The following is a 24,441-nucleotide window of genomic DNA, read 5'->3' on the forward strand; positions in this document are numbered from 1 at the left end:
ACGACGGCGTTAGCGCCAAAATCTAAGCACTATCTGAAACCGTTACTCATATCCATTAAAAAAATATATTTTCTGAACTAAAGAAGAGGAAAGTACTTGGACCGGCAACCGAACCGACATTTCACGAATCAATATCTCGTCGTTTCATACGTGTCTCGCTCGCAGTCCTGTCTGCTAGCACAAATGGGCTTCGACTGCGCAGCCGCGCCCTACTTTCCAGCATCCGAGAACCGGAAAGAAGCCGGTGGGACAGGGAAACGTGCCGCCGTCCGATGCACGTATGCGAGAGCGAGGGGCTTCCTTTTCGCCCAGGCACGCCGTCCCTTTATCGGCGGCCGACCCGATCAATGGCGCACGTCACGGCTATACAGCACAGGCGGCCGCCGGTGCTTGCGCAATCAAATCCCCCGCCTCAAGGCCTCTCTTTCTACTCCCCGAAATGCAAAGCGGATGGAGCAAAGAGGACGGGCGAGAAGACTGTTCGGGCGCATTTCTTTCTCTTTTTATAAGTTCTTCCTGTCCTGGGTCATTACACGCCTGATGGCAGGCCATCTAATGAACTGCGAAGGGGGAACCAACCAAAGCATAGGTCTGCATCAGGTCAGCTAGGCCTGACTCCGCGCTTTCTCGTCTCCCCGGGCTCCGCCTGTTCATCTCTTTCTCATTATGACGGCATATACCACAAGCGACCAGGCGGTCGACAGCAGCACGATGGCAGGATGGGCTAACATTCAATGTCATGAAATTATAGGCAATTTTCCACGTTTTCTTTGCTCTAATACGCTCGCTCGGAGAGCGCCATGCAGGGAAAGGAGGCAAAGGTAATGCAAGCAGGTCTGGTTTACTGGGGACAGTGATACAAAAACTTAGGCAGTTCAGATGAAAAAAATAATGTTTATCCTAGCGATCAGTGTCCCAAGCAAGATACGGTTTCGGTGTTTGTAAACAAACTGGCTTGCGCCGAACGGCCTACCCCAGAAGACTTCCGATGCGGCTCTTCCAGTAATGCTATTTCAATGGCTCCGGCGGTGTTTGCGTGGTGTTAGGGTGGCTAGTGGTGTGTTTGGGTCACGACCTTCTCTATAAACTTACGACCTGCTCATGCCACCGCTCCCCATGTCGCAAGGTTTGCTTTTGCTTGTTTAATTTTTTTAGTTCTAAAAAGTGCCGCAACACACCATGGCGCCACAACCAACCCTCATCTAGAGTTACTGTATATGCTACCTATAGGTATGCTACCTAAAGGTAGCACATACAGTTACTCTACCCTTCTCGCTGCAGCCGCCAAAGCGCTTTCCTGCGTGGTGCGTGCATTGACTCGTTTTTGTGCCATTTAAAGGTAAGCGTTCGTCAGGATATTTGTTCAAGACTCGGGAGCGTTAGGGTACGACAGGTGCAGCACCATTCACATAATGGTGTACAGCTGCGTTCCATTCTGCAAGTCGAGCAGCCGGCGGTCAACTAGAATATTATTTCACGCATTTCCCGTCACTTAGATTCGATAGCGCCAATGCTAAAAGCTCGTGGAATAGAACAGGGACAGTTCAAAGTGATTTAGCCAGTTAGAATGCATGGTTTAGACCGATACTCGCGTTTCTAGAAAACATTATTCCCTTTAAAGAAATGGAGCACGACAAAAACTGGTGTCACTTAATGCGCTGCATTTTGCTGCTCCAGAGATAAACACTTGGTGACATTGCCGGTAAGACATACACGGAAACGCCAGCGGCGCTCGAACAGTGTTGCAAGGAACTTCTGCAGGTGCGAGAAATCACTGTAACAACATTGCTGTAATCCATCGGTTTTATCGCATGCTTCCATCGATCGTTAGACAATCGCCAGACGATAGCACAACTGCTCCATTCTATTGTTATCCGTGAACAGTATCATTAAAGGACGATATGCAGGGCATGAAAACTTACACGGGTCATCGCATGCGTTGTTAGTACCGTGTGCGTCTTTAATTGCGTCGCAGAAACCCCCTGATTTCAGGTTGTAACTCGTTACAAGATCACCGTTTTGCCCACGGACAAATTATTTCAGCACCTTCTAGACAGCGGGGGGCGCACTGCGCAAAACAAACTGGCGGTGTGTCGCATATTGCTCGCGTTCTCCTGCGCTTAGACCAGGACACAAAAGCGCTCACGCAGATTGGGTTCCTGTAATGAACATCCCGGAGCCAACCACCATGGTGCTTCTCACAGCTAGAATGTTGCTTGGATTCGTTAAATCCGTGGGTTGCTCGATCAGCGCGTTATAAATAATACAAAAATTGCAGAAACGCGCACACACGAGTGCACCCCTTCGGCAGTGCGTCATCTGCTATGAGGGTAAGTCGTGGCGGTATCTCGCAATATCTCGTTCCTACGCGCCAATTTCTGGGCCCACACGCCTTCATAGGCGTGGCGCCGATGAGCAAATCGCAAGTTTATAGAGGAGGTCGTGGTTTGAGTTAGCTGCTCTATTATTTCTGACGCATTCCTTAGGATGTGTTTGGAGCAACGTTTAGCGGCTACATGAAGGGGCTCGACGTAGTGCACGGCTCCTACGGGCGCGACCACTGCTGCCGGTAACAGGGCTCGCGTGGCCGACAGGCGCCGCGAAAAATGTCAGTCATGGCGTTCCGATGATCGCGGCCCCCTGCTCCATGTTACCTCTGACAGTGGCCGTCTCTATACAAACAGAAAATGTATGAACTGCAGGAGACGTTTGTCAGCGAACTTAATTGGGTCAGTTGGTTCTGCATGTCAACAATGTGGGTGTGGTTTGAAGACGCGGACAGGGAAGTGACAGCGCACACCTGCATTTTTCCTGCCCGCGTCTTCAAAGCGCAGCCACATCGTCAACATGCCGGAGAAGAATTGCTTGATCCATAGCAAAGCTGTTCAATTCAGCTTTTCAAATAGAACTGAAAACCTTCTTCTTGTCGAAGCCCGAACATACCTGTGTTTTCGCCTAAGCACACAACCTGAGGATAGAACACTTATTTCTGCGCCTGTGTCACACAGGCACTTCTTACAGAGATCAACGGCGATCGGAATCGCTCGCGATCTCAAGTGTTCGTGTGACTGAGAAATTATGAAATGTTCTGATTATGTGATAACGTCAACTGCAGCTGGGTCACGCGAACTATTGTGGTTTACTCACGAGTAAGCTATTCATGAATCAAACTTTCAAGTTGAAGCAACTGAAACCTAGAGTCTATGCTCACACCGAAAGATAAAGTAGCTGGAATGTGGTGATGTCCATTAGCTGCAGAAAGACAGGCGAAGGGTTGTTTGCTAGCACAGATAATAACCCACTGGCCGGCGTCGCTTTCAAAAAAATCAATTGCAACGACAACGAAACCTGAACACCATCACATACACTGTACGACGATTCATGTTGAGCGCAGCTACTTCATGTCCCATGTTGTTTAGAACAGTGCACATCATTGATGACGCTCAAACTAAAATAAACACTTCTGAGAAGGAATTTCAGTGTATGCTTTCACATTTCGCTACCCATTTCAGGCATCAGTGCACTTATCTGCTGCGGGTGGAAGATGATAGCGACCAATGTTCCCGGTAACCGGGGGCCTTTCACTAGTGTAATGTCCGAGTATCACCCCTGTGCCATTAGTCTGCACTGAACATTACATTGCCTCTGATGAAGCCTGCAGAACAAACCTGCGCGCTCTTAGTGAGAATATATATATATTTTTTATCTGGCCCACTAAGCGTTGAGTCGTGCACTTCAGGACTAACAAAGTTTTTATGCGTCCACCCATTTGACTACCACCACCAAACTTTGATGCCACCGCATGAATGATGCGATAGGCAGGTCGTCTTTTTTTTTTCTTTTTTATAGTTGCGTGTAAAAGAAAGCTGCCTTAATTTTTGTCCGCAACACTTGTGCGGGGTCACGTTTACCTACGCCTCTGAGCTGTTATAAAAGATACTCTCGCAGTGAACACTCGATGCAGAGATGCCTCTGTTTAACTTAATTTGTGCAAAAGACAAGGTTCTTGTTACGAACGAAGCAGTGGACTACTCGATGCTTAGCTTTCTGGGTTCAGCTGATGTGGTAAGAGTTTTTCTCACTGGCTGCCGTGGCTAAGTAACATTGGAATTCACGCCTTACTAGAGAAGTATCAAATGTTTTCGATTTTCACTCAATGTTTAGCTCGCCTAACAATACAGTTTCAGTTTTCCTCCTTGCGTGTTTTGGCCTAATATGAAGGTGTCTGTTCAGCATCGATAATTGCTAGGCTTTCATGTGCCAAACAAGATATCATTTTGAGGTACGCTGTAGTGTGTGTATCAAGACTGTGATCGCTTGGGGTTCTCCAATGCGCACATATATCTTGGTTCAGTGTTCTTTTTATACTTCACCCTCATTGAAGTGCAGCCACAATGATCGCTAATCTATCACGCACCCTTAAGAATAGCAGCACGACACCACACGTGATATGCTGCCATGGTGGTTTGCTTGATCAACGTCCCCGTGCATACATACTGTGGACAGGGCGTACAAACGACGCCAGAAAAAAAAATGATGCAACTAGGTACTGTTGTGACTGGGGGAATTTGTCGGGCCTTGAGCCATCCAAGGGTCAGGGCGAAGACGGGCCGAGGAGCCGGAGCTGATAACTTGAACGATTTATTTACACTATTTTACATGATGTTGAAGGTAGCGTGTTACATGGAGTAAGCATCATACTAGATGATGGAAGGAAGCTCTCTCTCCGAGCGTCCTGCGCTCGCGTTTTTATGCCCCCGAAGAGAGAAAGTCACACCGCCTCCTTCCCAACCTGGGAAGGGAGGAGAGGCCCGCCCAGTTCGCTGCCCGGCGAGGGTGTAACACACACAATACACGACACCACTGGCACAGTGCGAGAACGGGGAGTCGGACGCGCCGAGATGACTCCTCGAGGAAACATCGCTCGGGAAAGGCGCCATGGAACGTGAGGAATGTCCCCGAAGATGAATACAAAGCGCTCGGCTCATTGTCCGCTGAATGTTGACGACCCAAGCAATGACCACTCCTTCTAGGCAGCCCAGACAGCGAACAGCCCCCCCCCCCGGTAATCTGTCGGTCGTGCGTGCCCAAAGGGCTTTTTGGCAAGCCGAGCCGACGACTCCAAGGAATTCGCAGTACTACTGCTGTGTTGTTGCCGATTCTGGACGTCTCAGGACGCGCTGCGAAGCCGGAACCATTCCACGCGTCCAAGCGGCGCCCAGACATGGGGGCCGATCACAACAGCTCGTCCGCCGCCGGGAAAAAGGACTCGTAGATGGGCAGCCCAACGCTGCACCTTGAAGAGGCCTGGCAGCGCAGCAGCTCTGGAACGGCTGCGGCTCAGGTTTTCTCTCTCGCTCAAGTGGGGTCAGCAGGTCCGTAAGTAGTACTCTCCGTCGAAGGGGCCCCCGCAGGTCGAAGGCTGGGACTGACATTAGTGATCAAATCCGCACAGTACCCAAGCAGCGACAAGGCGGTACACCACCCCTCCCGAGATATGCCAGGCTACTGAACTCTTAGCCCGTTGTCGGCATAAAAGCAGCCACACTAGAACGTTGCCTGGAACGTCCCCAAACAAAGCAATATGGCAACGCTCCTAAAGTTTTGAAGAATTTACCTTAAATAAATTGCACTCAAGCCGCAAGTCGCATAGCCTTGAGGCAAATGGCGAGTGAGAAGTGAGAAGGTCGGGAAACTCAACTAACAAATTATATCCCTTTCTCAACGTCTGGCCGTGGCAGGCAGACTAAGCAACAGGTTCACCATGCAGTAAAGGTTAAAAAAAAAATCCAAAACGAAAAGATACACGGAATGACATAACAAAATAAAAAACCCGGGCTGTCGTAACTCAATCGGAATGCGCTTGCTCCTTATCACAGGAAGCCTCGGCTGAGAGCATCAGCATTTCCATTATCCCGCCCCTTTTTGTAGCGGATCTCAAATTTATGTTCTTGCAGTGCCAAACTCCATCTCAGTAGGCGGCCATTTTTAGGCGACATATTCCGAAGCCATGACAAGGGACAGTGATCTGTCTCGACAAGAAAGGGCGAGCCGGCCAAGTAGCACCGAAGCTTGTAAATAGCCCACACTAAGCATGCACACTCTTTCTCTGAGGTGCTATAAGCCTCCTCACGTGTGGAAAGCTTACGACTAATGAAAAGCACGGGGTGCTCCTCTCTACTTTCATCTCGCTGACTCAGAACAGCCCCAAGACCCCTTTCACTAGCGTCGCACTGAAGTACAAAAGGTCGGTTATAATCCGGAGCTCGTAAAATCGGTTGAGACGTCAGTGCTGCTTTCAAAGCCTGGAACGAACTTTCCCTTAACTCGTCCCACTGGACTTTAACGGGCTCTCCCTTCCTTAAACTGTCGGTCAGAGGACTGGCGATCTGTGAATATTTGGGGATATAGTGTTGGTAATATCCAGTGAGGCCTAGAAAGGCCCTGATATCAGTTTTAGTGACAGGTCGGGGATAGTTCTCGATGGCGGCAAGTTTTACCTCGTGGGGCCGCCGGCATCCTCGCCCAACAATGTGCCCTAGATACTCTACTTCCGCCTGTCCCAATTGACACTTTTCTGCTTTAACAGTGAGGCCCGCGTTCCTTAAGCGCGTCAAGACGTCCCGCAAGTGGCTCAGGTGTTTTTCCCAGCTGTCCGAAAACACTGCAATATCATCTAGATAAGGAACAGCGTAGTTCTCTGCTCCCGCCAGCACACGATCCATGAGCCGTGAAAAGCAAAAGGGCGCGTTTTTGAGCCCAAAACTCATGACCAGGGGTCGGAAAGTGCCCAAGGGGGAGATAAACGCTGCGTATTTACTGGCTCGTTCGGTCATAGGCACCTGCCAGTAGCCGCGTGTGAGGTCTAGCGTGGAGACGTACTGAGCCCGGCTAACAGTTTCCACTCTCTCCTCTACGTTGGGAATAGGGTACAGCTGGTCTCGCGTGACGGCATTCAGTTTCCGATAATCGATGCAGGGTCTCGGTTCCTTCCCGGGTGCTTCCACCAGTATTAGAGGGGAGGTGTACTCACTCTCCGACGGGACGATGACACCAATTTCCAACATTCTTTGAATCTCGCGTGCGAGAATTTCCCTTTGCCTGGGTGACACGCGATAAGGCCGTGAAAGAATGGGTTCATTAGAAGTTAGTTCAATGTCGTGCTCAACTAAATCGGTTCTTCCTGGCCGGTCGACGAAAGCTCCCTCAAACTCGCGCAGTAGGTTCTCCAGTTCTCTTTTCTGTTCTGCATTCAAATTCGAGTTACTGGTGACCGTGTCTAGCAAGATGTCGAGGGACTGAGAATCAGAAGCCTGCCCGGGAAAAGGAAAATCTGTCTCTAATTCTTCCGGAACGTTAAGCGCGAGTTGAACTACTGCTGACCGCTGGTGGTAAGGTTTCATCAAGTTTGAATGGTAAATCTTTACCTCTTTCCGCCTTCCCGGTAGTTTGACCACATAATTGGTGTCCGACAACTTCTGCATAACCTTCGCAGGGCCCTCCCACTGAACCGCGAGCTTGTTCGCTTTAGATGATGCTAAAAGCATCACCTGATCTCCTTCTGAAAACGAACGTTGACGTGCGTTCTTATCGTACAGACGTTTTGCTTTAAGCTGCGCCATTGTCATGTTCGCCTCAACGAGTTCTCTGCAGGTCTGAAGTCGCCCGAGTAAGCCCAACACATACTCGATCACAGTGGGATCCTCACCCCTCCCTTCCCAAGATTCTCGCAGCATGCGAAGTGGGGTCCTTAGAGATCTCCCATATACTAGCTCAGCGGGACTAAAGCCGGTGGCCTCGTGCGGCACAGACCTCAGGGCAAACATGGTGGCTGGCAAGCATGCTTCCCAATCTTTCCGATTCTCGTAGCACAATGCCCGTAATACCCTTTTGAGAACCGAGTGCCATGCTTCTACTGAATTGCTCTGAGGATGTCTGACGGAACTGTGTATTATCCTAATGCCACACCTCTCCAAGAATGTGGTAGTTAGTGCGCTAGTAAACACACTGCCCTGGTCGCTCTGTAACTCTGACGGGAAGCCTACTCTCGAAAACACTGAAAGCAAAGCATCCACTATTTCTACAGATGACTGCTCCTTCAAGGGAACCGCCTCCGGGAATTTTGTGGCAGGACATATCAAGGTTAAGATGTAGCGGTACCCTGACTTTGTCACAGGCAGGGGGCCCACAACGTCCACGACAAGGCGGCGGAAAGGTTCACTAATGAGTGGCACCAACTTTAAGGGCGCTTTCTGCTGGTCGTGTGCTTTGCCTATTCTTTGGCACACATCGCAGGATTGCACATACCTCTCGGTATCCTTGAAACAATTGGGCCAATAAAACTCCCTAAGTAGACGAGTCTTCGTTTTCTTTTTGCCAAGATGGCCCGACCACCCGCCACCGTGACACAGCTCCAGTACTTTGGCTCGGTATTTCTGTGGAACCACTAATTGATCATAGTGCACCCCCTTCGAGTCTTTGTACTGACGGTACAAAATTCCGGCGCGGCGGTGCAAAAAGACGTTCTTCCGCGCCAACCCCTCCTCCACCATATCGCTCAACTTTTGCAGCGTTTTATCCTCGGCCTGTTCCGCAGCGATAACCTCCGGGCTTACTTTCGATAGCTCCAAGAACCCGCCCATGCAAGGTAGCACGGAAAGAAGGTTAACTTCCTCGCTGGCCTCACTGGAACTCTTAAAGCTGCTTTCGCCATCGCTCGGGACGTTCTCCTGATTCGCGTCTGCCCTTGTTTCGTCGGGGGCCTGTGCCTCTCTATTTTGGGAACTGCCGAGCTCCTTTGCGATCTCCTTTGCCTTAGACCGCGTTAGAGCATGTACAGTGTGTTCTCCAAAGCTCAGACCTTTCTTTCTTAACAGGTCCTCCGAGTGGTTAGAAAAAAGGTAACCGTACTGCTTCGGCAAACTTTGTGACACGGCAGCCTCTGTTTCCAGTTCTCCGAAGGGACCCTTGATGAGGACTTTGGCCACTGGCAGACACACACTGTCTTCCTGCGCTACCTGTCTGATCCACGCGCAGTCTCCGGTGAACCCATCCGCGGGCACGTAAGATGGGTGTATTACATCCATAGTGGCCGCAGAATCGCGTAGAACCCGGCAATTTTGCCCATTGACAGTCATCTCTCTTAAGTACGGTTCAAGTAACCTCATGTTCTCATCAGTATGGTTAAAAAGGGAGAAAACGAGTTTTTCCTTACGGCAACCCACTGCTAAGTGCCCCGGTTCATTACATCGATAGCACACAATGGGTTTCTTTGCCTCAAATACTCTGTCGCGATTCTTATCCTGTTCTTTCTCTTTGCCAGCGCGTCCACTCATGGTCGATTCCCCGTGCGTGTCTTTTTCATTCGTCCCTCCTGGTGCAATAGGGGCATAACTGTTGCGCTCAGACTGCTTAGAATTCTCACGGTATGGTTTCTTTGCGGGTTTGTTGCGCTCTCTTATTTCCTCACGCCTCATGGTGTACTCTTCAGCCAGTTCTGCGGTACGCTCCAAATTCTTTTCCCCGGGCTGATCTAATACCCATAAGCGTGCTTCGTCACTTAGAACGTTCAGGAATTGCTCCGTGCAAATCAACTCGACTACCTTGTCATGGTCTCCAAAAGCTCCCTCGCCCTTAAGCCACTCGGTGAGATTGCACCTCAGACTGTATGCAAAATCGGCAAATGATTCACTGCTACGTTTGCTACTATTTCTGAAACGTCGTCGGAAAGCTTCAGCAGACAGCCGATACCTCTTTAGTAGCGCACGCTTTACAATATCGTAGTCATTCGCCTCATCTCGCGGCAAACGAGCCAGTACATCCGCTGCCTCGCATGGAAGCACGGTCAAGAGCATTTGTGCCCATAACTCACGCTCAAACTTGCCTTCGCAACTTCTCTCAAAATTGACCAAAAATAACCCGATATCCTCTCCCATCTTAAAAGGATTCAGGAGGTCTTTTATTTTTGGTGCCTTGCTTACTGGAGCATTGAGTGTTGCGCCTCCTGAGGTAGTTGCCCGAGCTATTTCTAAGTCTAGGCGCTTCTTATCCAGTTCGTGCTTGCGCTCGCGCTCGCGCACGCGTTCCTGCTCTTCTTTATGGCGCTCGCGCTCCTGATCTTCCCTTTTTTTTTTTTATATCCTCCCACAACTCCACGATCTCCTCGTCATCTCTGCTTGCCTCCATAGCCCTGATGACTTCCGCCTTTTTAAGATGTTTCCCGCAATCAATCCCGAATTCCCCGCATATCACGTCTAGGTCCGATCTGTGCAACTTTCTCCAAGCCATGGCTGCTACTTTTCTGCCGACAAGTTTCTCAAGGGAAAGCGTTGAAGCAAGGTTCCCGTGAACAGGCTTCCAACACTCTTGTTACCAGGAAGAACTAATTTAAGCCTGGCAACTCTCAAGGAGAAAAGGTCGTGCACTCACCAAGCCGGAGTCGAATTCCTGCGCAGATCATCCCACCGCTGCCACCACTGTTGTGACTGGGGGAATTTGTCGGGCCTTGAGCCATCCAAGGGTCAGGGCGAAGACGGGCCGAGGAGCCGGAGCTGATAACTTGAACGATTTATTTACACTATTTTACATGATGTTGAAGGTAGCGTGTTACATGGAGTAAGCATCATACTAGATGATGGAAGGAAGCTCTCTCTCCGAGCGTCCTGCGCTCGCGTTTTTATGCCCCCGAAGAGAGAAAGTCACACCGCCTCCTTCCCAACCTGGGAAGGGAGGAGAGGCCCGCCCAGTTCGCTGCCCGGCGAGGGTGTAACACACACAATACACGACACCACTGGCACAGTGCGAGAACGGGGAGTCGGACGCGCCGAGATGACTCCTCGAGGAAACATCGCTCGGGAAAGGCGCCATGGAACGTGAGGAATGTCCCCGAAGATGAATACAAAGCGCTCGGCTCATTGTCCGCTGAATGTTGACGACCCAAGCAATGACCACTCCTTCTAGGCAGCCCAGACAGCGAACAGCCCCCCCCCCGGTAATCTGTCGGTCGTGCGTGCCCAAAGGGCTTTTTGGCAAGCCGAGCCGACGACTCCAAGGAATTCGCAGTACTACTGCTGTGTTGTTGCCGATTCTGGACGTCTCAGGACGCGCTGCGAAGCCGGAACCATTCCACGCGTCCAAGCGGCGCCCAGACATGGGGGCCGATCACAACAGTACCATCTACTCTGCTTTTGTTTTTTTTTTTTTACTGCAGATGTTGGTAGCGTGGTATCGCCGCAGCACGGGCTTATGAATGGGGGCATGTTGGTCAGCACTAGCATTAGCCCGAAACCCAGCACACAACCAAACAATTAGGACGAGGGAGCTGCCATCACGGCACAGCACTGTTCCTTCGATACTATATGCATGGACAAAGTTCGCTTTGCAGGGCTTCTCTCCAATTTTTAGTGCCTTTATGTGACACTAGCCTTCAGACAAAGTTATTTTACTGAACCACAGTGCCGTATTACTGACAACGACTTTTCCAGCCGTTAGTTCCAAATGAAGCATGGCAGCAGCGCACGCGCATGCTCTCAGAGTGGTACACTGCGACCGGTCGTCTACACGCGAGCAGCTGAATTGTGTCGTGACTCTCTGCCAGGTGCTCTTTTCCAGCGCGCCATCTATCTAGCGCTGGTCCACCATAGCGGTGACCAGTTGAGCCAAACGCACCTGCCATCTCGGGGGCCATGGCAGGAAATTGTTCAATAGCCGTTGTTGCTGCTGCAGCTCTTGCTACTTTCGCTCTGCTCCTATAGTGCCGATCGCCGCACAGTAAAGCCAGGTAACGTTGTGCACGGCCACAGAAACGTGAAAGTTTCCACTTTAGGTGGGTAATTTGAAGTGTGATAACGCAATTCCGACAACTAAAACATGCTTTTATTCCAAACTAAGCACATTGTTGGCACAAAAGTAGCACTACAAGATTTCTGGATTGCTATTTCAGCAATCAACATTGACTTGATATTTGCCTTTAGCTACTTAACGGTAACTATGGTGCATAATTAAAATGATGCTATTAGCGATTATGCCAAGGAACACTTCCCGAGTACATTCTAGCACGTTGAACAAGGAAAGAAAAATGAGCAATTGGCACGAAGGCTTTTTTATTTCCTTCTCTTGTACGGGTATATTGTCACGAGAATGTGACAGTGAAAAGAGAGGAACTCCAGCAGGTAACATTGAGACACTTTATTTGGGCGAACTTGGACCCAAAACGAAAAGAAGCGATACACTCTCTGCACCAATACCTTCAATCGCAACTATCAGTAATCTTATCTGCGTGCATAAGGCGTATCGGCATTTATTACTTCGGCATCAAAGATTCCAGCCTCATCATTCACTAGTGTGCTAGTTCTCGAAAAAATTCTACTGTTCTCATTGTGTGCTCAAGCTTATCAGACAATTCTAAAATAACCTGGAAGGTTCGCAGACACACTCAGTTTGTCAGACACTTACACGCAGTTTGTGCAAAGCAGTGGTTATACATGTAGCGGACTAGTTACACAAAAATATAAATAGAAGAACACGTGACATTGGCCCCCTTTGAAAAAGCATCGTCCAGATGCTTATAAGATAACTTAGAAGGGAAACAAATATGCAGGCACAAGGAAAGAACAATAACAAAGCAAAACTTAGAACCTTCAGGTTCGCTAACACGTATAAAACGGCTCAAGGAGCATGACACATGTATTTACGTGAATTGCGGCACCTCAAAGTTGGTCATGCCATCAGAGACAGCCAAGACATTGGAGTAGTGAATGTCAAGACCCAAACAAGGCCTCTGGGATGATATTCCGTTGTGTCCTCAAAGAGTTTAGTGACAGCTGCGGACTCAATGCTGGTTCTCAATACGCAGGCAGGCGGGCTGTCTATAAGCATTGCAGGCGTTGCAAATAAGCGGCAACATTGAGATTGTCTTTGTAGCTGAAAGCATGGCATCTAGTGTCAATGCAGAGTTTTTTCCGTAGACAAACTTTTATGGCATCATCTGCATCGCTTCTCCTATGGCCGCGTTTTAAGCGAGGGTCATGTACCGGATAGCATCTCAAATGTAGAGCTCGACGTCGACGTACGAAGTCGCCATGTCGATGATGGCATTATTTAGACATCATCGGTCTGTAGGTGATAGGCGGTGGTCTTGTGGTGGCTTGTCTGGCTACATCTTAAGATCATCTAGGTCAGCAGTAAAGGCCGCACCTTTGTCGGTGATGAAGACCTCTGGGCACCAGGATGAAAGGACGATATTCTCAACAAAGAACTTAGCTGACTGATTGATATGTGGGGTTTAACGTCTCAAAACCATTATATAATTATGAGAGACGCCGTAGTGGAGGGCTCCAGAAATTTTGACCACCTAAGGTTCTTTAACATGCACCGAAATCTAAGCACATGGGCCTACAGCATTTCTGCCTTCATCGAAAATGCAGCCGCCGCAGCGGGGATTCGATCCCGCGGCCTGCGGGTCAGCAGTTGAGTACCTTAGCTACTAGAACACAGCGGTGGGTGAGAACTTTGCTACCTTGGGGGTGCTGCCTTTGGCAGGGCCCTTGTGTCAGCATGTGCGTGAGGTAGTCGGTAGATACGACATTTATATCAGGAAGACAATGTCAGGAATGACCCCAGTAAGTCCACAAGTCTTGACTTGCTGGAATGATTGGCGAGGTAGTTCGATAGCCTGCAGACGTGTAGTTAGTCTAGGGTCTAGTCAATGGTGTCTTCTGTCGCTGACAATCTCGGCAAGTCCTTATGTAACGGGTGACGTCAGCAGTAAGGCAGATAAAGTAGTAGCTTTCTTGTACCCTTCGGATAGTGAAGGAATATTCAAGGAGTCCAGCTGTCAAATTGTCATATGCAAAGCTTTAGGAACTTCTGGCCCTAATGCTGAAGGTACTACAAGGAGATAGTTAGTGCGACGTTTAAAGTTCTTTTTTAGAAAAAGGTCATTTAGCAAGAACAACACGAGTCCTTAATTAAATAGATTCAAGACGTCAGTTTTGCTCTCTATATATTGCACAAGGCCCCCGAATTCCGAGTTCCCTTGCTGTCATTCAACGAAGTCGTTGGCACTTATGGTTCCCTAGAAGCAGTTATCGTACTAGTTGTCCTGTGGCGGTGATTTGACAGGGGCACGAGACAGACAATCCGCGTCAGAGTGCTTTCGTCTGAAACAGTAAATTATGGTAATGTTTAATTATTGAAGACCGAGACTCTATCATGCGAGGTGACCTAGAGGGTCCTTTTTAGCTAGCCAACACAGGGCGTAGCAGTTGCCCACAAGTTTGAAGGGCCTGTCGTGGAGGTATAATGAACTAGAATACCCTTTAAAACATTGTGGTAGAGATAGGGGCAAAAGCCCATGGAGTTGATGGCAAATCACTCCTTTTTTCATGGTGGAATAGTTGGTTTCTGTCTTCGATACCGACCGTCTAGCCTAACTGATAACTATTTATAGTCCGTCAGTCTTCTGCACAAGAAAGGCACCAAATCCTACAATGCTTGCATCGGTGTGGATTTACGTGTAGGCGTATTCGATATGCGCAGGTATAGGAGACGTCTGCAGGCGTCATTCCAGTTTTTTAAGCGCTTCAAGTTGCACCCTTTCCCACTTGCATTCCACATTAGTATTCGTGAGGTGCGATCGTAGCTTGGTGATCTGCTAATTGCTTGATGAAGCATGTGTAATAAGTGCATGGGCCGGGAATTCGGTGTATGTCCTTCTTGTAGGTGGTTGGCAGGAAGGCAGCGATGGCAACTGTTTTTCGCGAGTCTGGGCGTGCTCCAGACTTCTTAATGACGTAACCCAAAAATAAAAGCTCCTTGTACGCAAAGCAGCACTTTTCTGATTTCAAGGTGAGGTCAGGGGTCTTGACTGCCTGAAGTACAGCTTCGAGGTGTCGGAGGTGTTCGTTGAAGTTTGAGGCAATTAGTATGTCATCCAAGTACACGAGGCAAGTCTTGTCCTTCCAAGCATGCCAGTACTGTATCCATAATGCGTCGGAAAGTCAAAGGTGTAGAACTAATACCTAAGGGCGTGCGTGATCTTGAACTGGAAGATGCCGTCTGGTGTATGTTATAAAGGCAGTATTTTCTCTGTCTCTCTCATTGACTACAATTTTCGAGTGGCTGATTATGAGTTCCACCAACAAAAAGTAATTCATGTTATAAAGTCGTTCAGGGTGTCGTCTATCCTTGAAAGATAATACCTGACCATAGTGATCTTGTGCAGGCGACGATAATCGACACAGGGATGTAGGGTTCCATCGTTCTTCCCTAACACCATGGGATATGCCTAAAGACACTTAATTGAATAGTGGGAGATGTTGCGTAGCATTTCATCTACTTATTTCATTGAGGCCTTGCTTTGTCATGTTGAAACTCTGTACGAGCTCCAACGATTTGGTCAGGCTTTTCTTTACCAGCGTATTAGCTGGATTTCCAAGTTGATTGCCATAAGAACGTGATTTTCCAATAGGCATAGCAATTTATGCCGATGAGATTGCAGTATGCATGGTCCATCACACCATGGTCCACGACATTGTGGAGTACTGCAGGAACAGAAAACTCTGAATGCAACTTTGGTAGTACTTGGCAGAAGTTGGCCGTAGATTTCTCCTGTGAAGTACGCTGTGACTAAGAACCATTTTAGGCTATGCACTCGTTGAGGCATGCGCAGGCTTTACCTCCAAGACACACTGATACTGGGGGTATAGCAACACCGCTAGCTGGGCATAATCATCGATTATCACCTCTCTTGGTGCCCTGCTGTTACCATTGTGGGGTACAAATCGCTGTCCCAACATTGACCAGACGACAACGCCATAGGGGTACGAATCATCTGTACTTTATTGCATGATGTATGCCCTTACAGTCATGAGCGTGCTGCCTGGTTTAATATCTGAATGAAAACGGGATCATCATGTCGCCCTCCCAGTGATGCTTGGCTTACCTCGTGACGCTTAATCTATTGAACTACTCACTGAAGCACACCAGTTGCCCCTAAGGGCACAAGCTGACTAACGAGCGTTACATCATATTGAAAGTATGCACCAAGCCCCGGATGACAAAACACTCATTAATAGGCTGATTCAGCACCCACTTCCTAGCATAAAAAAATGGCAGATTTATTGTTTACTGGCAATTATGATGCACTAGAAAGCAGCCCATTAGTCTGTCCTTTTGAAAATTTCCCTGTTTCCTAAATGTGAACGCAAGACCATCGTTGTTGCCTGTAGCAGCAGAAGTGTAGTGCTCACTGTTAAGCATGTGGGTGAAGGTCCAATTTCTGGCATGGAGGAAGGAAAAAAAGCAACCATTGTGCAACACGGTAAAAACAAAGTAAGTTGTACATCAGGCATATAGACGCTGAGCTTCGCTGGCGCCTATTTCCCTGGAGGGCAAGGACGCCCAATTTTCCGAAACTTGTCTTCCATTAGCAGAGTAGGTACAGTCCAACCCCACTGCAACGAAACTGACGGGGTGCGGCAAAAATTTCATTGAAGCAAAAATTTCGTTGTAGTGAAATCGAAAAAAATATACCTCATCTGAGCTTGCGAAACAACGAAACTGTTATAATGGAAATTTAAGAAGTGTCGACTGCTTCCTTTTCTTTCACAGCAGCGTCGCGGCGCAATTATGACCCACGTATAGTGACGCCATGGGGAAAATCACGCTGAAACAATGGTCACAATGGTTTTTGTGAATGAATCCAACAGTTGCATTAACACGCCAACACCAGGAGCTGTGCATTCGACAACGCCAAGATGAGGGCGTGGTATCTTGGTGGTGACTTTTGCCTTTCTCATGCTATTCTCATCATACACCACTCGCGGCTGGCTGATTTTGTTAACGCAGATGAAGAGCCGCTTTGATTAATTATCAGACTGGCCACGCACAAACAGAAGCAAAAGCATTGGCATAAGAAAAAGCATCGTTCCGCTATTGCACCCAGCAGCTAAGTGAAGGAAACCATGAAATGAGCGACTCAGCTTCAGCTTCAGATCGTCTGTGGCTCAGAAGCAAGCCAGTGGCACCAGCAAGGCAATCTAATTGCCATCGCTATTGAGCAATGGCAGCACCCATGCTTGGTAAACACCGGCGGTTCCTGGTGGTGGCAACGCGTGTTTTAGACTTCGTCGACGTATTTTCATGTAGGGACCAATTTATACGCAGGTGCACATCGGCTCAGGCGAAGGGCAAAAATTACCTTGTTAACTCGAAGTCGTAAAAAGCAGGAAAAATTTTGACATAAATGAATTTTCAAGATAAGCAAAGTTGCCCTAATTGCAGCGAAAAATGAGAGTGATTTTCAGAAAAATCCCTACTACTTGCCAGCTCTTCAGCAGCAGTTTCTAATCTTTCTTCTTGCACAGGTTTAAAAGAGAAAAGAAAAACATACAAGAGACATTAACCGGCTGGGTTTTGTCCCACTGTCATTTTATTTAGCAGATAACTGCCTAATGCTCGCCTGCTTTACGGTTGTACTCGGGTCTAGAAAGGCGTCCTCCAGCTGCTTGACGCATCGCATCAGTCAATCTTCCCCGCCGCTGCACTCGACTTTATTTTGAAGCAAGTGCAGCAAATTTCTCATCTTAGAAGTAGTCAGTACCTCTCGAGGTAGTTTGCCATCGCACGTTGTCTCCGCCGTCGCCTACTTTAGCAACCATTTTGAATGATTTTGGCGTCCGTCATTTTTTTTGTCACCGCCACATCCTGCTCACACATCGCGTACTCTAGAAAAGTCACAGCATTTTTGGTCGCATCGTTACCTGTAAGCTTGGCAACAACAAAAAAAAAAAACCAAAGACAAACAAACAAACCTCACAAAAAACAAGGGGGGGTGGGAGTCTCAATCACAAGTGCTACTATCAGCGTTTCAGTTTTATGGTGGCTTGGAGTGGCCGAACACATGAGGATAGGGTTTCACACTAAGGTGCAAGACTCAAAGGATGAACACAACTAACAGAATCTATTTCCGTCTAAATAACTCGCTTATGTCTTCCCAGGATACACGTGAACGGACGGGACGGCACAACTGCTTGTCGCTCGCAAAAGCGCGGGTCAAAGCTTTGCTCACTACTAGATTCTTACTTTTGGCAGGAACGCCAAAATGCGTCTGGCCCTTTTTATTTATTACGATAGCAATTATATGGACCGTCTAGGCTGGTTTTCTGGCTCTCGTTGGCTTCATTCACTGTGTGTGTGTGTGTGTGTATGTGTATATATATATATATATATATATATATATATATATATATATATATATACACATATATATATGTAAATATGAACACTCAAAAAAGAAAGAGAAGCCCCACCTCTTCCGCAATGCACTGACGCGCGCTTATCTTTCACGCCTACGTTTCACGCTTATCTTTCACGCGCTTATCTTTCACGCGCTTATCTTTCACGCGCTTATCTTTCACGCGCTTATCTTTCACGCGCTTATCTTTCACGCGCTTATCTTTCACGCGTATGGGCCTTTGGCTTTTACCGGAGCGATTGCGTTAGTTGCCAGGCCCACAAAGGTCACTTCTGTCTCTGCACAGGCCCCGTTTGCGAAAAGAGCACACTTTTCATACACAGCAAGGCATAACAACTGGGACACTTGTTAGTTTGTACTCATTAGTACCTGTGATTACGTAACGTGCATCGTTTTTGTTTAAACAGTGCGTTACCTGTCAAGCGGTAAATGTTGTAGTTTGCTCTTGTCCTGTGTGTATCATTTTCAAGTGGCATCTGTGCGAGAGCAGCGTGCTGCACGTAAATATCCGCTTGCCATTCTCAGCGTGACACTCCAAGTTGTTGCTGTCGCATTCATTGCTTGGCCCTTACGACAAAACTATGACTTTTTTTTTTTAACGTATTTACGGCATTTATTCTACCGCTGCACGCCCTCAGAGCTCGTAGATCGCTATCGCGTTGTCGCGACGGTGGTTTTGTGCACAGTGGTTGCGGCAAACGGTAGTTCTTTTTACAATTCTCGTGCACAATAAGTCATTTTATGCAATTCAAGGTCGCATGTGTCGAAGTTCTGTCCGCAGAGTTTGCAGAAAGCAACGTTGATATGACTGGTTGAGCGCACACTTTCAGGGTTCTGTCAGTTACGTCGTAGCCATTCATGATCGTGTCAACAGCGACTGCGGTTTCGTCTACAGCAGTTGTGGCAACGACAATCACACGCACAGTAGAAGGCAGTGCACGTGCCGATTGCACGTGTACTTCCAAAGCTTCGAGTGCGCTGCTCTTGGCCTTCATTTGACGGTTTTTGTACTAAAGTTCGTATCACAAGCCGTGATTAGGAAATGTGCTTCGAGCATTCGAATTTAGGCTCAATGAACATAGTGAAATTTGGTCGGAGATTTTCACAAATTCGTATCTGCCGCGGTTTCCGATCACTGATATTCTACTGTACGTTTAGATGAACTCCTCTTAAACTCATTTATAATAAAATACGATGGGCTCGAAAAGCCTGGAGCGGATCGAGCTGCTTTTTTGCCAATGCGGCCAGATCACGCACAGAAATTTTGATTTCCGGGATATTTTCATGACAACCATACAAATGGAAGAAACAGTCGAAATCCGGGAATCTCCTAGCCAATCCGGGAGACTTGGCTTGTATGCTGCACTCCCAGCTATCTGCGATACGGCCCAAAAATAATTTGAAATAAAGGGAAATATATACATGGGACGTATAGAAGAACATTTGGTGCCGTGGAAAATTTCGACTTAGCCGATTTTTCGAGATACTGTGCAAGTTCGAGTTAACGGGGCATTACTGTACATGCACCTTTATACCAAGTGCTAATGTACGCAGATAAGTTACAGGTAGCACCACATTTTGGTGGCAGCCTACCACAAAGGCTAACTATGGCAACCTCTACAATTGCTGTGACCCATATCTTTCCATTTCCACTCGATCTCACAATAAATTGCGCATAGCCTTCCTCCTGCTCTGTTAGTGCTCAGGGCATGTCCAGATGTATCAGCCATTTGATCAATGCTGCCAATCTGGCCAAACTGCAAGTTCCCCTACTTTCGCAGACAAATCACATGCCGCTAAAAGGTTGCGAATCACTCTTCGTAGATTCCTGGCAGCTTTAGTGATAGCAATGCGCACTGAAACAAAAAAAATTCAGGGTGGTGCATAAAATATGACAACTGGCATTCGCTTGCCTTGACGTCTGCCTTTTGAATGCCCTTTTTTTCCTATTGTCTTTGCCTTAGCTGGTAGCATCTCAGTATCAATTGTAAGATGTGTAGCTTGCTGCTGCTCTCAAATGAAGTCTGTCAGTTCTCATTCAAGTTCAGTAAACAGCCATCTGTTTGGCTCCCCAAAAGCTTCTTCTCAGGCACTTATGCGCACAAAGAGGGATCTTAACCTGTGAGTACTGTGCTCATTCAGTACAAACAGCCCCCTTGCAACACAGATGCCAAGGTTCTCAACAGCTACAATCTCTTTTCTTAGAATAGCCAAGTACTCCTGTAGTGGTGCTGACACGGTCTAAGCATCCAAAGTATAAAAGAGGAGACAGCTGTTTTGCGATACTATTAGGATTTTCAGAAGTGAGCACAAGAGAATATTCGTAATTCAAATTTTCAGCCTAATTTCAGCCTAATACAATGGTATAAAACTCCCCAGCCAAATCCCATTGTGTCCAATGAGCCACATTTCAAACGTTCCAAACACTTCTCTGCGTCAGAACTGGCGACACGAAGTTTGGTACAACCGTTGTGCAACGGCCATGCTCCGGGAGCTGGAAGCACGCGTGAAGAGCACACATGTACTGTAAACAGAACTATGGCAGACTCTCGGTAAGTGAAAATCTGTTTAACGGAACTACTGCTTAAATGTAACAAATGCTTCTGACAAGATTGGCTTTGTTGTTGCATTGTGCACCTCTGTTCATCTCTCAGTAAACGAAACTCCTGCTAAACAGAGCACATTTTACTGGTCTCTTCAGGTTCCATTTAATGAGAGTCTACTGTACTATTAACCACAATCGCTACGTACTAAACCACAGTCATTATTGCTACGATAATCGATAGCGAATTCTCCACTCTAAAGCTAACACACCAGCACATTAGAGGTAATTAAAGTCATAAACATTATGGTGACCCCGCTCCTAACTGCAGCGGACGATCACCGCGGGTTCACTCTTAGCGAGCCACAGGGCCGCTACTCCGTTTACTCGCGTGTAGCGCACCGCTCCGCGCGCGCTCAACTGATAAGGCGTTTAGCGCGGCGCGGCAAATAGACAGTGTTCTAATGTAACAGTACACAACACTTTATTGCCTCTGGCGGCACCCCGAACAACAGCACAACGTCCGCTCCCGGGACGCGGGTAGCAAAGGCACCCGCACGCGGACGTTCACAATAAGGGGAAAACCGCGAGCACGTCGCAGCTGGCAATGGCGAGCTTTGACACGCCGGTCGGGAAAAGGCCCCTCGCGGCTATGCTGCGCACTCTCACGATGGCCACTGGGCCTGGTCGCGAGTGTTAGGGCAAACCTCGTACGCGCTGGGCCTACGGCAAGTGCGGCTCGTTGTGGTACGACCACTCCAAGCACTAGGCACCGCTGTGGGCTTAGCGTACGCTACCGAAGCTAGCACTCAAGTAAACACGCCTGCCGAGGTGCCCAAGGCCACCCCAGGCAGGCTGCAGTCCGGCGATTCCCAAAGGGGACGCGGACGAAGGAAAACACGTGCTTACCCGGCGCCGACCAACGGAGAAGAGAGCGCTCCCTCGGCGCGCGCGTAACGCGCGCCGTGCCCGCACGTGGCGCCATCTATCGCCACGTGGTGTTAACAGGGCAGGAAAGCAAAAGGGTGTGGCCGTGTGGCGGAATGCCCGCGAAAATGGTCGCGGGCGCGCCTCAGATCCCCACATCCTCCTCTCCTTAATTCACCCTATATACCGGTCTGCAAAGGCAGCCGGTCGTCGCCCATGCATGTATGGTGACCCCGCTCCTAACTGCAGCGGACGATCACCGCGGGTTCACTCTTAGCGAGCCACAGGGCCGCTACTCCGTTTACTCGCGTGTAGCGCACCGCTCCGCGCGCGCTCAACTGATAAGGCGTTTAGCGCGGCGCGGCAAATAGACAGTGTTCTAATGTAACAGTACACAACACTTTATTGCCTCTGGCGGCACCCCGAACAACAGCACAACGTCCGCTCCCGGGACGCGGGTAGCAAAGGCACCCGCACGCGGACGTTCACAATAAGGGGAAAACCGCGAGCACGTCGCAGCTGGCAATGGCGAGCTTTGACACGCCGGTCGGGAAAAGGCCCCTCGCGGCTATGCTGCGCACTCTCACGATGGCCACTGGGCCTGGTCGCGAGTGTTAGGGCAAACCTCGTACGCGCTGGGCCTACGGCAAGTGCGGCTCGTTGTGGTACGACCACTCCAAGCACTAGGCACCGCTGTGGGCTTAGCGTACGCTACCGAAGCTAGCACTCAAGTAAACACGCCTGCCGAGGTGCCCAAGGCCACCCCAGGCAGGCTGCAGTCCGGCGATTCCCAAAGGGGACGCGGACGAAGGAAAACACGTGCTTACCCGGCGCCGACCAACGGAGAAGAGAGCGCTCCCTCGGCGCGCGCGTAACGCGCGCCGTGCCCGCACGTGGCGCCATCTATCGCCACGTGGTGTTAACAGGGCAGGAAAGCAAAAGGGTGTGGCCGTGTGGCGGAATGCCCGCGAAAATGGTCGCGGGCGCGCCTCAGATCCCCACAACATTTTGGTATTCCCATCGTTTGCTTAGAATGCGGTGGAGCAGGCAGCACTTAGCTTTCAAAGTGAGGCTCTCCCATGTGTGAATTCATGGCAGCCTTCTTCGCCGTTCGTTCACGTGCGTCCCAGGATCACATGCCGGAGTTCTTCCAGTCGCAATACATATCAAGTATAACGTGGTTTGAAAACAGACTTTGCAGGCTTTTTGATGTACCAAATTCAGGGCGATAACAAATGTTATTGCTTTCCCTTGAGATTTGTGTCCTCGAGATTTTAACTGTACCACATGACGATAATATCCCTGATAATACCAGTTAGAAATTCCTAGAAAAAAGGCACTGTCACGTGGTAGTCACTTTTGACTTTATCCTTTTGACTTCCCCAATTCTGCATGCAGGCCTCTCCTCCTCCCCAACCCCTATTTGTGCAATTGTCTTTTCCTCCTTTTTTATTTGTGTTGGAGAAGAGGGTATGACACATAGGTGCATGAACTGAAGTAGGCAGAGCAGCCTTGACAAAGAGAAGTCCGCTTGTCGTAACGTTGGCTTCAACGACACCCTGTGTTCCCAAACTTTTTACTTCTTCAGGTTCCATCTTTCCCTGCACTTCTGCTGTTCTTAGATATACAATTTCTAGAGTCACTTAATACTGAGCAGCAGTGTTTTCCATATACGGCGCAGCACTACAATTTGCTTTCTTTATATGAAAGGTAGTGTCAGAGAGAGGAACATCCTAGATATACTGCAGCACACCAAAGACACTGATTACCTCCCATAACTTTTACACCCAAAACGAAATATGAGCAGCACTCACTCTTTGGCGAAAGCTCTCCGAACGCCCGACAGCAGTGGCAGAGTTTTTGCGGGCAGCCCTGCATAACAATAGTGTCCATCCTTCTGTTATCAAATAAAATAATTTCAAATAAAACACGTGATGACAATGTGGTGTCAACATATTTTGTACAAGGTATAGTAAGTGTTCTGGCATGGTACAAAATCATCATCATCATCATCATCAGCCCGACAACGTCCATTGCAGGACAAAGGCCTCTTCCAAGTTCCGCCAGTTAACCCGGTCCTGTGCTTGCTGCTGCCAATTTACACTCGCAAATTTCTTAATCTCATCTGCCCACCTAACCTTCTGTCTCCCCCCAACTCGCTTGCCTTCTCTGGTACAACATAAAAGTTTCCTAAAAAAAAACTTTCAAAAACGCATATTGTACACACAGGTTGAATTTCACGTGACGGTAAGAAGTAATGAAACAGCTAAATGTGAGAATGAAATATTCTTACTAAGAGCCTCATATTAGCTATATATGCACATTTGGGATATCAGAAGTCATTTAAACAATATGCACACCACTGCTAGCACCACCATAACCAGTAAAGCAGGCCTTACCAGACAGCTATAATTCTGAATTCATCATTGCTGCCATGACCTGCAGTTAAGACTGCTTGCATAAACGCAAATTAGCACGTCCAAAGTGTGAAAACGGTGAGACTGCACTATTTGCCTCACGCATAAGCATTTTAAAATGTGTCGTTTGAAACATGTGTGGATAGGAATAAAATCAAAGGGGGGCTTGAATTGATCTCTTTTGAAACTTGGCTAATGACTGCAGCTACAGTTAATGTACACTGCCTTCATTCAAGAAAATGAACGTGTGAGCACATGGCCTGTGCTCTGTGGCGGCTGCCTATAAAGTGCCACCAACA

The 24,441-nt window shown here is 48.4% G+C and overlaps 1 protein-coding gene across 6 annotated transcripts in view; it reads right to left on the minus strand.

The window, feature by feature from the left end:
- LOC119171824 (rho guanine nucleotide exchange factor 11-like) overlaps nucleotides 1-24,441 on the minus strand; it is a 150,416-nt gene that overhangs the window by 54,673 nt on the left and 71,302 nt on the right. For all 6 annotated transcript variants that reach the window (XM_075892454.1, XM_075892451.1, XM_075892453.1 and 3 more), the window contains one exon: nucleotides 23,540-23,597. In XM_075892454.1, the coding sequence (XP_075748569.1) occupies nucleotides 23,540-23,597 (58 nt within the window). The remainder of the gene's footprint in view (nucleotides 1-23,539; nucleotides 23,598-24,441) is intronic.

Source organism: Rhipicephalus microplus, chromosome 4, assembly GCF_043290135.1.
Source record: "Rhipicephalus microplus isolate Deutch F79 chromosome 4, USDA_Rmic, whole genome shotgun sequence".
NCBI classification, from domain to species: Eukaryota; Metazoa; Arthropoda; class Arachnida; order Ixodida; family Ixodidae; genus Rhipicephalus; species Rhipicephalus microplus.